The sequence below is a fragment of the Procambarus clarkii genome, chromosome 10 (assembly GCF_040958095.1).
Source record: "Procambarus clarkii isolate CNS0578487 chromosome 10, FALCON_Pclarkii_2.0, whole genome shotgun sequence".
In the NCBI taxonomy this organism is placed as follows: Eukaryota; Metazoa; Arthropoda; class Malacostraca; order Decapoda; family Cambaridae; genus Procambarus; species Procambarus clarkii.
This window is the reverse complement of record NC_091159.1, coordinates 9,422,273-9,434,772: the sequence shown is the minus strand read 5'-3', so window position 1 is coordinate 9,434,772 and position 12,500 is coordinate 9,422,273. Positions and strand designations below refer to the sequence as shown.

The 12,500-nt window shown below is 45.6% G+C and overlaps 1 protein-coding gene across 3 annotated transcripts in view; it reads right to left on the bottom strand.

Moving 5' to 3' along the window:
• The window catches only part of LOC123747206 (innexin inx2), a 37,756-nt gene that overhangs the window by 17,849 nt on the left and 7,407 nt on the right, over nt 1–12,500 (bottom strand). Inside the window, exon 2 of one of the 3 annotated variants that reach the window (XM_069321562.1) lies at nt 464–764. In XM_069321562.1, coding sequence (XP_069177663.1) covers nt 464–764 — 301 coding nt within the window. Of the gene's footprint in view, nt 1–445; nt 765–12,500 lie in introns of all 3 variants that reach the window. The other 2 variants (XM_069321561.1, XM_069321563.1) reach the window with 2 other exon arrangements.

The following is a 12,500-nucleotide window of genomic DNA, read 5'->3' as shown; positions in this document are numbered from 1 at the left end:
TATCCAGGAAGATCTATCTGGAAATGGCAGAATAAACTACCTGGAGATATGAACTATTTGGAAGAGTGGGACCACCTGGGAAGATGCAGTACTTTATCACCTCATAACTAAGACAGTTCTGAACTCCGAGGAGTTCTTTACCATAACGAAACTTTTAAGTGAACGCAACGTCCAGGAACGAAACTCTTTCCTAGGTCACTTTAGCGTCATCAGAAACCTTTTCATAGGAAAAGCTCTAACTACACATACACAACATTGAGTTGGCAGACTAAAGGGAGGATATAAAAAACACACAAATATGAGAGGCCTTAGATCAAGCGGTTAGCATGGACGCTGCAACAATTAAACAAAGGGATCAGGGGTAAAGAGGGAGAGGAGGAGGGGGGGTGGGGAGGGGTTGTGGGGACTTCGTCTCTCTTTTACTGATATACAAAAAAAGCTTCACCTGCTGCTCGAAGCGAACCTGGGTAGTGCGTGACGACAGGTGACCACCTGGTCTCACCTGCTGCTCCACTTGTTTCATGTACAGGTTAAACGTCCCCTCGATGTAGCAGTAGGTCTCCACGTAGTCCTTACTGAGGCCATCCTTGCCTTCCCCTTCACAGTGGATGGGGCTCAAGATCTGCTTGGCGGAGGTGACGATGGAGCCGGCCAGCAGGAGCACCGGGGTGTACACAGTGATTAAGTTGAACACCAGCGATCGTGAGAACACTGTAGAACTACGCCGCGAGAAATGGTGCAGCGCAGAAAACTTGTGCCACATTCTGTAACAAGAGGACGAGTCTTAGTTGTCTGGCGGTGGTACAACAACACTGGGATCAAATATATACATATATATATAATTAATCAAATAGGTGGGAAGTTTCAGGACATTCAAAGCATTACATGGTTCAAAAATACAATGGTTTTAACAATTACAATTGTTACAATTACAATGGTTATAACAATAATATTAAAGAGAAAATCCGTAGGAGCCGTGATGAGGGTTCGAACCTATGTGGTGGGTGTTCCCACGCCCACGCTTCTAGCCACTAGACCACGACATGTTTGGAGTAGAACTTCAGGTTGCAATCCTTTTATACCATGTCGGGGTCTAGTGGCTAGAAGCATGTGTGTGGTAACACCCACCGCATAGGTTCGAACCTTCATCACAGCTCCTACACATTTTCTCAGCGATGCAGTCACGTTAGTGTGATTACTCTCTGTGTAATAATACCAAAACAACTACCTTGACTGGAGACCCGAACTACGGCTCCAAATATTAATTGGATAAACAGTAACTGCCTAGTATAATGCTAACAAAGCTTTCTAGAGCTTCTTTTATTCTTAAACCATTTCAATAAGACTCCAGGCTTCACTAACCAAACTCTGAAGCACCGAGTCTTCTCGAGTATAAATGTCAACAAATATCTGCCAAGCTTCACCCCCCAATAAACGAAGTTAGTTGAAGTTCGTCCTGATTGACTTATCCTGTTCCTTAATACTCAAAGTTGAATAATTTGTTAATCTTGAGATGATTTCGGGGTTTAGCGTCGCCCGCGGCCCGATCCTTGACCACGACCTTTTGTTATACACCCCCAGGAAGCAGCCAGTAGTAGCTGTCTAACTCCCAGGTACCTATTTACTGCTAGGTAACAGGGGCATCAGGGTGAAAGAAACATTTTGCCCATTTGTCTCCGCCTCCACCGGGGATCGAACCCGGAACCTCAGGACTACGAATCCGAAGCACTGTCTACCCAAGCCCGCTTCAAGGGATATATATACTGAGGGTACTTACTTCCTCTGTACCCTTCTTCAAGTTATCTTGAAATGATTTCGGGGCTTAGGGAGCCGGTCGGCCGAGCGGACAGCACGCTGGACTGTGATCCTGTGGTCCCGGGTTCGATCCCAGGCGCCGGCTAGAAACAGTGGGCAGAGTTTCTTTCACCCTATGCCCCTGTTACCTAGCAGTAAAATAGGTACCTAGGTGTTAGTCAGCTGTCACGGGCTGCTTCCTGGGGGTGGAGGCCTGGTCGAGGACCGGGCCGCGGGGACACTAAAAAGCCCCGAAATCATCTCAAGATAACCAACTTTCAGGCGCCCAGACATTGCTGATGTCAGGGCGATCTGAGTACTGAGTTTGTTGGTGATATGAGTACTGAGTTTGTTGGTGATCTGAGTACTGAGTTTGCTGGTGATCTGAGTACTGAGTTTGTTGATGATCTGAGTACTGAGTTTGTTGGTGATCTGAGTACTGAGTTTGTTGATGATCTGAGTACTGAGTTTGTTGGTGATCTGAGTACTGAGTTTGTTGCTGATCTGAGTGCTGAGTTTGTTGGTGATCTGAGTACTGAGTTTGTTGGTGATATGAGTACTGAGTTTGTTGGTGATCTGAGTACTGAGTTTGTTGGTGATCTGAGTACTGAGTTTGTTGGTGATCTGAGTACTGAGTTTGTTGCTGATCTGAGTACTGAGTTTGTTGCTGATCTGAGTACTGAGTTTGTTGCTGATCTGAGTACTGAGTTTGTTGGTGATCTGAGTACTGAGTTTGTTGGTGATCTGAGTACTGAGTTTGTTGCTGATCTGAGTACTGAGTTTGTTGCTGATCTGAGTACTGAGTTTGTTGCTGATCTGAGTGCTGAGTTTGTTGGTGATCTGAGTACTGAGTTTGTTGGTGATATGAGTACTGAGTTTGTTGGTGATCTGAGTACTGAGTTTGTTGGTGATCTGAGTACTGAGTTTGTTGGTGATCTGAGTACTGAGTTTGTTGCTGATCTGAGTACTGAGTTTGTTGCTGATCTGAGTACTGAGTTTGTTGCTGATCTGAGTACTGAGTTTGTTGCTGATCTGAGTACTGAGTTTGTTGGTCATCTGAGTACTGAGTTTGTTGCTGATCTGAGTACTGAGTTTGTTGCTGATCTGAGTACTGAGTTTGTTGCTGATCTGAGTACTGAGTTTGTTGCTGATCTGAGTACTGAGTTTGTTGCTGATCTGAGTACTGAGTTTGTTGCTGATCTGAGTACTGAGTTTGTTGGTGATCTGAGTACTGAGTTTGTTGCTGATCTGAGTACTGAGTTTGTTGTTGATCTGAGTACTGAGTTTGTTGCTGATCTGAGTACTGAGTTTGTTGCTGATCTGAGTACTGAGTTTGTTGGTGATCTGAGTACTGAGTTTGTTGCTGATCTGAGTACTGAGTTTGTTGCTGATCTGAGTACTGAGTTTGTTGCTGATCTGAGTACTGAGTTTGTTGCTGATCTGAGTACTGAGTTTGCATCACCTGACCTGAAAACTGAGTCCAACCTGATGACGAAATCCCAAATAAAACAAGCCAAATAAAAAAACTAACATTTAAAAGTTAATTTTCATGATTTTGGAATAAACAGGAAACTGAAAAAATCAAACTTGGTAAGACTTTGTTAATATCACCAACGTTACATTAATATCTGCCACGCGTAGAGAGCGACTGATCGAGGCAAAGCATTCTGTACCCGCCACTCTAAGAATTCAAATTCAAATTCAAATTCAAATTCAAATGCTCTCGAAGCGTCAACGGCCGCTTCCAGAACCCAGTGTGATGCCAGACAGTTTATTTTGCTGTTATAATATATATATTTTTTATTTCGTAATGGTGAAGAAAAGATAACGGGAGTTTTAGGTATATATATTCCGGAACTTTTTCATTCATCAATCTCAATTATGAAATAAAAAACAATATAAAATAAAAGTAACAATCAGCCAATCGAATAGTGTTGCCATAATGTGTTCCTGAATACCGGAGCATTGATCGTGACTCAGAGAGATATATATCAAGGGATATATACACTGAGGTGTAGCCCGCTTCAAGGGATATATACACTGAGGTGTAGCCCGCTTCAAGGGATATATACACTGAGGTGTAGCCCGCTTCAAGGGATATATACACTGAGGTGTAGCCCGCTTCAAGGGATATATACACTGAGGTGTAGCCCGCTTCAAGGGATATATACACTGAGGTGTAGCCCGCTTCAAGGGATATATACACTGAGGTGTAGCCCGCTTCAAGGGATATATACACTGAGGTGTAGCCCGCTTCAAGGGATATATACACTGAGGTGTAGCCCGCTTCAAGGGATATATACACTGAGGTGTAGCCCGCTTCAAGGGATATATACACTGAGGTGTAGCCCGCTTCAAGGGATATATACACTGAGGTGTAGCCCGCTTCAAGGGATATATACACTGAGGTGTAGCCCGCTTCAAGGGATATATACACTGAGGTGTAGCCCGCTTCAAGGGATATATACACTGAGGTGTAGCCCGCTTCAAGGGATATATACACTGAGGTGTAGCCCGCTTCAAGGGATATATACACTGAGGTGTAGCCCGCTTCAAGGGATATATACACTGAGGTGTAGCCCGCTTCAAGGGATATATACACTGAGGTGTAGCCCGCTTCAAGGGATATATACAGAGGTGTAGCCCGCTTCAAGGGATATATACACTGAGGTGTAGCCCGCTTCAAGGGATATATACACTGAGGTGTAGCCCGCTTCAAGGGATATATACACTGAGGTGTAGCCCGCTTCAAGGGATATATACACTGAGGTGTAGCCCGCTTCAAGGGATATATACAGAGGTGTAGCCCGATTCAAGGGATATATACACTGAGGTGTAGCCCGCTTCAAGGGATATATACAGAGGTGTAGCCCGCTTCAAGGGATATATACACTGAGGGCACTTACGTCCTCTGTACCCTTCTTCAAATGATCTTGAAATGATTTCGGGGCTTAGTGTCCCCGCGGCCCGGTTCAAAACCAGGCCTCCACCCCCAGGAAGCAGCCCGTAGCAGCTGTCAAACTCCCAGGTACCTATTTACTGCTAGGTAACAGGGGCATCAGGGTGAAAGAAACATTTTGCCCATTTGTCTCCGCCTCCACCGGGGATCGAACCCGGAACCTCAGGACTAAGAATCCGAAGCGCTGTCCACCCTGGTCAAGACTGATTACTCAGTAAGGGATTTTGGTGGCCTTAACAGTCCTCCCGCGGATGATAGGCCTTAACAATCCTCTTGCGGTTGATAGGCCTTAACAATCCTCCCACGGATGATAGGCCTTAACAATCCTCTTGCGGTTGATAGGCCTTAACAATCCTCCCACGGATGATAGGCCTTAACAATCCTCCCACGGATGATAGGCCTTTATAATCCTCCCACGGATGATAGGCCTTAACAATCCTCCCACGGATGATAGGCCTTAACAATCCTCCCGCGGATGATAGGCCTTAACAATCCTCCCGCGGATGATAGGCCTTAACAATCTTCTCGCGGAGTATAATTATGCTTATCATCCTGGTTGTTAGGAGTACAAAAGTACCTATCATCCTGGTTGTTTGGAGTATAATAGTGTCTATCATCCTGGTTGTTAGGAGTATAATAGTGTCTATCATCCTGGTTGTTAGGAGTTTAATTATGCTTATCATCCTGGTTGTTTGGAGTATAATAGTATCTATCATCCTGGGTGTTAGTAGTATAACAGTGCCTATCATCCTGGGTGTTAGTAGCATAACAGTGCCTATCATCCTGGGTGTTAGTAGTATAACAGTGCCTATCATCCTGGTTGTTAGTAGTATAACAGTGCCTATCATCCTGGGTGTTAGCAGTATAACAGTGTCTATCATCCTGGGTGTTAGTAGTATAACAGTGCCTATCATCCTGGGTGTTAGTAGTATAATAGTACCTATCATCCTGGTTGTTAGGAGTTTAATTGTGCTTATCATCCAAGTTGCTAGGAGAATTATAGCATTAAAGTGAGTCATCCTAACTGAAAAAAGCATGATAGTACCTATCATGCAGGATTCTAGAAGCAAAATATTTCCAGTTATCTTAGCTGTTATTGCATGATAGCGCTTATCATCTAAAATGCCAGGAATAGTGAAAACCACCTTAGGTTGCAGGGTTGAACATCAGCTCCTGGCCCCCCCCCCCGCCTTTTGACCATTTTATAGTTTAATGCTATGACTTTATCAGCACGTAAAAATTGAAGAACCCCAAGGGAAGAACTTTGAGTTTTAGGGGAGTTATAATAGATTTGAGTCTATTTACCATGTTAATTATTCATCTTTATTTTGATTTATTAAATAAAATACAAAGGCTTTATTCAGAAATGGCTGTACACATATAATTGTGAAAGTTTACTTAATAATTACAGCACATTATTTACACGAGAGTAACAATAACAGACATTGTCCATGTCAGCCTCAGAAACTTTTATTCGTTCCAACCGCTACAAAGCACTTGTGACGTGGAGAGTTGGAAGAGCGTGACACACTGCCTAGGCAGCAAGGTGGCCGGGAAGTTTGAGAACCAATGGATTAGTCCATTCCACTAATTGGCAGTTCTAAAAACCCGAGTAAGTTATTCCTGGAACTGGAACTAGCGAGGAAGTGTTCAACTCCATCGGAACATAGATGAAAATGACATACACTAATGACAATAATTTTTATCTCCAGTTACATTCAACATGTCCTGGTTAGTTCATTTTGCGTAAACCACTACAGAGCCTCTTTATATAATTACAGTAGTTACGGAGCAATTAAAATGAACGTTATTTCTGTATAAGTGTTCAAAATCGTTCAAAGTATTCTTAAGTCTTATAAAGGCTTCTGGTAAACGAGATGGGGATTCAGAATTCTTATTCGGGAGGAGTGCCCCAAGGTGCGGTTCTAGATCCTCTGCTGTTCTCAGGATGTGTGAACCACTAAACGAACATTTATGATATAGAATCCCAGTCTAAATTATACAGAGAGAGAGAGAGAGAGAGAGAGAGAGAGAGAGAGAGTGAGAGAGAGAGAGAGAGAGAGAGAGAGAGAGAGAGAGAGAGAGAGAGAGAGAGAGAGAGAGAGAGAGAGAGAGAGAGAGAGAGAGAGAGAAAGAGAGAGAAAGAGAGAGAGAGAGAGAGAGAGAGAGAGAGAGAGAGAGAGAGAGAGAGAGAGAGAGAGAGAGAGAGAGAGAGAGAGAGAGAGAGAGAGAGAGAGAGAGAGAGAGAGAGAGAGAGAGAGAGAGAGAGAGAGAGAGAGAGAGAGAGAGAGAGAGAGAGAGAGAGAGAGAGAGAGAGAGAGAGAGAGAGAGAGAGAGAGAGAGAGAGAGAGAGACAGAGAGAGATAGAGAGAGACAGAGAGGGAGAGAGAGAGAGAGATAGATGCAAATCATAAGTGCAAAAAACAAATTATAGTTTCCTTACAACATATTAGCAAAACAAGTCCAACAAAATACTAGCAATAACAACAAACCAATTTACAACAAAACATTACGTACGAATACAAATCGACAACAAAGAATAAACATGTGAATAATGTTGAAATAAGAGAAAAACACGAATATTTCATTTATGAATGCCGAGCTGATGTGGAAATGTTTCTGTTATTCATGAACACTGCTCACGAACACTGCTCATGAACATTGCTCACGAACACTACCCCATGAACACTGCCCATGAACACTGCCCATGAACACAGCTCACGAGCACTACCCCATGAACACTGCCCATGAACACTGCCCATGAACACTGCCCATGAACACTGCCCATGAACACTGCTCACGAACACTACCCCATGAACACTGCCCATGAACACTGCCCATGAACACTGCTCACGAACACTACCCCATGAACACTGCCCATGAACACTAATAACACGAAAAACATTTCATGAAATACTAAACTCGCTGTTATTTCCTCAATAACGGCGCCTCCAAAGGAGCCACTGGCCTCTGTCTCTGAGTCTTGCACAAGAGACAGTGAGGCTTCTGTCTCACAAGCCTCAAGGCAACTTAAAACACAAAGTTATCCAGAGGAAATTAACAGTAGTAATTTTGAGCTGAGGCAAAGAATGTGACGCAGACTGTCATATATAGGAGAGGGTGTTGTCTCCTTTGTGAGGCTGGAGGGTGTTCATGGTCTGCAGCTGGGAGCCAGAGGGATGTTGTTTGAGAAGGGATGTGAGGAGATGGATGGAGAGAAGGGGGTGGGAGGTAAGGGAAGGAGGGAGGGAAAGAGGATGGAAAAGGGAAGGAAGGAAGGAAGGAAGGAACAAATCGAGGAGAAAGAAGCTACAAGAATAGGTGGGAAGAAAGGAATGAGAGAGGGGAAATAATATAATAAGTCTGAGAGGCTGGGGGAAGAAACTATAAAAAGGCTTGAGAAAGATTTAGAAAGAACGAAATGGAGGAAGTAAATGACGTGTGTGTGTGTGTATGTGTGTGTGTGTGTGTGTGTGTGTGTGTGTGTGTGTGTGTGTGTGTGTGTGTGTGTGTGTGTGTGTGTGTGTGTGTGTGTGTGTGTGTGTGTGTGTGTGTGTGTGTGTGTGTGCGTGTGTGTGTGTGTTATGTGCAAATGTGTGGATGCATACACGTGTAAATGTGTATGTGTACATGATTATACATGTTTATGTGTAAATGTGTATTTGTGAACATATATAAACGACTGTCTGTGTAAATGTGTACATGTCTTGGATTAGCTGGAAAAATGTTGGAAGTTGCAAAATTTGTTTATTTTTGCAAATACTTCGTCTTATCGATGTCATGTATTTACATCTGATTCATTGTTGCACAGGCAGGGGCTGGGTGTGGATGGGCAGAGTTTGGGTGTGGGTGGGTACCAGGGTGTAGGAATACACCAGGGTGTAGGAATACACCAGGGTGTAGGAATACACCAGGGTGTAGGAATACACCAGGGTGTAGGGTGGGTAACTATCCACCCTCCCCAGTCTATATCTTTGGCTCTTCTGTGTTTCTAGTGTCATCTCTCACTACAACCTTCTGTTTACTATCTGTTAGATGCTATGTAACCCATAGCTTTCCGTTAACTATAACCTGCTTTTTTTCATCTTATGTATCAGTCTGTTGTGGGGGAATGTTCAAGACTTTCTGGCAGTCCAGGAAGATGCAGCCCGCACACCCTTCTCTTTCCTGATGCATCCTGGTAACAGTGTCAAATAATTGAGGTTCATAAGGCATACTTTTCCCATTAGAAAACTCGCATCCGGGGATGTGACTTCGATCCTATTGTATTGCTTCAATATTTTCTTAAAGATATTGTGATTATATCATGTTAATTAGATCAATATCGCCTGACCTCTCCGGTAGTTGGTGGTGGCTTGCCGCTTTGGTCGACACGAGGGTGTGGGTGTCTCTGCGCTCCCTGCATTTGCCGTCAAGTGGTGTTTGGGTGTTCGTCGGTGACGCTCCGTGATGGGGGAACCTCTTCCCCTTGTTATCTTGAGATCTTGAGGTTATCTTGAAATGATTTCGGGGCTTAGTGTCCCCGCGGTCTGGTCCTCAACCAGGCCTCCACCCGCAGGAAGCAGCCCGTAGCAGCTGTCTAACTTCCAGGTACCTATTTATTGCTAGGTAACAGGGGCATCAGGGTGAAAGAAACATTTTGCCCATTTGTCTCCGCCTCCACCGGGGATCGAACCCGGAACCTCAGGACTACGAATCCGAAGCGCTTGTCCACCCAGCTGTCAGGCGCCTTGCGCATCTGTTGTGCATGTGCACTCTGTAAGGCCTTGAATTTTCTGGCCGTGCTGGGTATCCTGAGGTAGAACTTGTAATGTGTGACATGCTCCGTGTCCCCGTGGATGTGATTTACGTTATTGAACTGGTTACCACTCATCGAGTGATTGTCAAATTTGTGGGGGACGCGGAGTATAGTGCGTTACTCCAGCGCTTTGAGGGGCGATCCTTGCCCCTGCCGGGTAGTGCCGGCACTGTGGAGATTTCCGATCGTAGTGGTGCATTGACGTACGTGAGTGTTCATGGAGCGCCCTTGGAGATTCCCGAGGACCTCTTGCTGTGTTACTTCGGGAGGTTTGGAGCTGTCGTCAGTGTGAGGCTGCACAAGCTTTCCTCGGGGAAATTCCAGGGTTTGCGAACGAACATTCGGACCCTGGGGATGCGCCTGAGGGCGGACATTCCGTTCTCCGTCCAGCTCCTCGGATATTATGTTCGGGTGTATTATTCCTGACAACCGCGCACATGTTTTCGGTGTGGCCAGCTGGGGCATCAGGCTGCCGGGTGTTCTGAGGCTGCCATCGCCCCCGTGAACCTCTTCCGTGAGGAGGATTTTCCACCGCTCCCTGTGGAGGAGGATTCGGTGGGTGGGGATGTGGCCGTCCCGTTGGCTGCTGGTGGCCCCCTGTGGCACCCGACGCGTCTCCTGCTGTGGTGGCCCCTATTCCTGGGGTTGGGTGCCTTCGGACGTTCAGTCCTGCTCCCGTTGGTGGCCCTGATGGTCCCGTGGGTCTTCTAGTGGATCTTTGTACGTTGCCTTCGTCTTCTTCAACTGCTGCGCATATCCCTGCGCCCTCGACATGTGTCTCAGCTGTGCTGGGGTGGATACAGGGCCTCCTACTGTGCTCGGCCTGGTACCCCATGTGGTTGAGGATGCTGCCGTCCTGTGGAGAGCGTCGGTTCGCCCGGCTTGTGATGCCTGTGTCTCTGGGTCGGCCTCCGGATCTGGATGATGTGCGGCCAGCGTCAAAGCGTTCCCGGCGTTCTTCTTCTACCTGGGCTGATGAGGGAGATTTCGACGACTCTGGATCTTCCGGCGATGGCGGGGTGAGTCTGGTTGCATCACATTCTACGGTGGTGGCGGAAGTACATGTGTCTCTGGCTGACGGTGAAAGTGTCTTGGACTTCCCTACTGGTGTGGTGCCTGTGGATCTTGCTACGGGTGCGTCGCCCGCGTCGGATGGTTCGGGTTCTTCGTGGGGGGGGGAGGGGGTTCTTCGTGGGAGGTTCAGAGTGAGCGTGGTGACCTGGTGGTGGTGTTGAAAAAGGCTGCTCGCTCTGGGCGTTCCGTGCCCCCAGCCTCGATCCCTGTTTCATCGGCGGCGGTTTTACCGCCTCTCCAGTCTCTGGCTGTCTCTTCTGCATCTCCTGCGGTGTCGGGGGTGGTGTTACCGTTTCGGCAGCCTTCACCTTCTGTGCATCCGGCGGCGGGGCCGTCTCGGCGGCCTACGTACACTTCTTCGGTATCTTCTGCTTCCACGGCGGAGGTGGTTCGCCAGCCCCTACCTCGTTATGAGATTTATGTCGACCAGCTCCAGGAGCGGCCGTTTCCGCCTGATTTAGTGATTCCTGAGTTTATGCGGGCCCACCCTGAAGTAGGGGAATCGTTCTCCTACCGACATGGAGTATTTGATATGGGAGGCTTATAAGCAGAAATATCCTGTGTTTGAGTTCCTTGAGAAATATTCACCTCCCGTTGAGGTTTGTTCTCCTTTCAAGTGATTTATTTTGTTTGCTATGTGTTGTGGGGTTGTGTGTGTGTGTGTGTGTGTGTGGATGTGGGGTGAGGTTGCGTGTGTGTGTGTGTGTGGATGTGGGGTGAGGTTGCGTGTGTGTGTGTGTGTGTGTGGATGGGCCGGGTTTGTTTTTCCGTGTTCCTGCGTGCTCCCTATTTCCAGTTCGTGTGAGTTCCAGTGTGCGCTTGTTTGTGGAGTGGTTGTGTGCCCTTCAGGCTGCTTGTGTGACCCTGCCTGTTTTTGCTCCTATTATCATGTATTGCCGATGTTCATTTCCTTTTGTTTATGTGTTATATTTTTATGTTTCCTTTCTTTCTACTGTCATTATGTATCGCTACCTCTCCGTGTGTGTGGTTTCCGGGGCCGGTAGGCTTGTTCTGTGTGGTGTTTCGATGGTTGGGTGGTTGGGTGCGGGTTTGGGTAGTGTGTATTGTACTGTGTGTATATATATATATATATATATATATATATATATATATATATATATATATATATATATATATATATATATATATATATATATATATATATATATATATATATATATATATATATATATGGTTTATATATATAAACCTTTCCCCCCTCCTGGTACCACTATCACGCTGAGAAGCTCATGGGTGTTAGTCTGTCATCACGACTCCTGTTTTATGTAAACGAATTGATCTCCGTTAATTTATTCATTGCCGTTCTTGCACAAGACAGTGATGTGATATTGTGTTTTGTTCACTTGCACCTGATCGAACACCACAACCTTCATCTCGATTCTACTTTACAACCTCCTGGACCTCTGATCATGTTGTCTGGATACGGCATCAACAACGGTATCATGTCTAAACGGTATCAACAACGGTATCATGTCTAAAGGGTATCAACAACGGTATCATGTCTAAACGGTATCAACAACGGAATCATCTCTAAAGGGTATCAACAACGGTATCATGTCTAAACGGTATCAACAACGTTATCATGTCTAAACGGCATCAACAACGGTATCATGTCTAAACGGTATCAACAACGGTATCATGTCTAAACGGTATCAATAACGGTATCACGTCTAAACGGTATCAAGAACGATAAACAACGAAAGGGACTATTTCTTGCATCTATTACGAATATGCTTTCAACACTCTCAGAAAGTTCCTGACTTATGGGAAAAGACGGAGATCTAGGCGAGACATGATCACAATGTACCAGATTATAGAGACATTGCACACACACATGTACTCCACATCGAGGAA